The sequence below is a fragment of the Quercus lobata genome, chromosome 1 (assembly GCF_001633185.2).
Source record: "Quercus lobata isolate SW786 chromosome 1, ValleyOak3.0 Primary Assembly, whole genome shotgun sequence".
Lineage (NCBI taxonomy): Eukaryota > Viridiplantae > Streptophyta > Magnoliopsida > Fagales > Fagaceae > Quercus > Quercus lobata.
The window spans coordinates 39,977,081-39,977,934 of NC_044904.1; the positions used below are offsets into that span (position 1 = coordinate 39,977,081).

The window sequence follows — 854 nt, forward strand, 5'->3', positions numbered from 1 at the left end:
ATGATAAGCTACTATTGGCGGCCTTTCACAACGGGTTTAATTCTGATTTGTTCATTCACAAGCTTTATGAGAAAGAGCCTTAGTCCATGGCTGAACTCGTCCATTCAGCTCAGAACTTTATGAATGCAGAAGACGCGATCATAGCTAAGAAGAGGAAGCGAGCTGAAAGAATGGAAGCAAACCCCATGCGCCATTTTGAGCAAGGTCCTCGTCCAAAAAAGGGATAGACGGACGATAAAAAAGACTAAGATGGCAAGAAGGCTAGTCCAGCATGGAGTCAGCAATACACGCCACTGAACATGCCACTCGAGCAAGTCCTTATGCAAATCAAGGACGATCCTTCCTTGAAATGGCCGGAGAAAATGAAGGAAGACCCCAGTAAGCACAATAGAAATAAGTATTGTTGCTTCCATAGAGATTATGGGCATGATACGGATGAGTGTTTTGACTTAAAGCAGCAAATTGATAATCTCATAAGGCAAGGAAAATTGAGAAATTTCCTTGGACGAGACCACAAGGATGAGAAGTTGAAAGGGAAGGTGGAAGAATTGTCGCGACCACCGCTTGGAGAAATAAGAGTTATTATAGAAGGAAGTTCAGTAGGCCAGTCGTCCAAGTCAAGGAAAACATATCTCAAGGTAGTGCAGAACGTTCAACTATCTGGACGAACATTAAGGACGAGGAACACGGATGAACAAGCCATCACATTCACAGATGATGATGCTGAAAGAGTTCACCACCCCCATGATGATGCCATTGTCATCACTTTGCTTATTGCTGATTATACAACAAGAAGGGTGTTAGTGGACAACGGAAGCTCAGTAGATATTTTGTATTATTCAGCTTTTCAATAG

The 854-nt window shown here is 42.6% G+C and overlaps 1 protein-coding gene across 1 annotated transcript; it reads left to right on the forward strand.

The window, feature by feature from the left end:
* The first annotated feature begins 299 nt into the window (after positions 1-299).
* Positions 300-854, forward strand: LOC115953801. Its single transcript, XM_031071602.1, has one exon. The coding sequence runs from the start codon at positions 300-302 to the stop codon at positions 852-854; it is 555 nt and encodes a 184-aa protein (XP_030927462.1).

Bases quoted from the DNA above. Each gene is read 5' to 3' on its own strand.
- LOC115953801 (XM_031071602.1), top strand. From the start codon at position 300: ATGCCACTCGAGCAAGTCCTTATGCAAATCAAGGACGATCCTTCCTTG.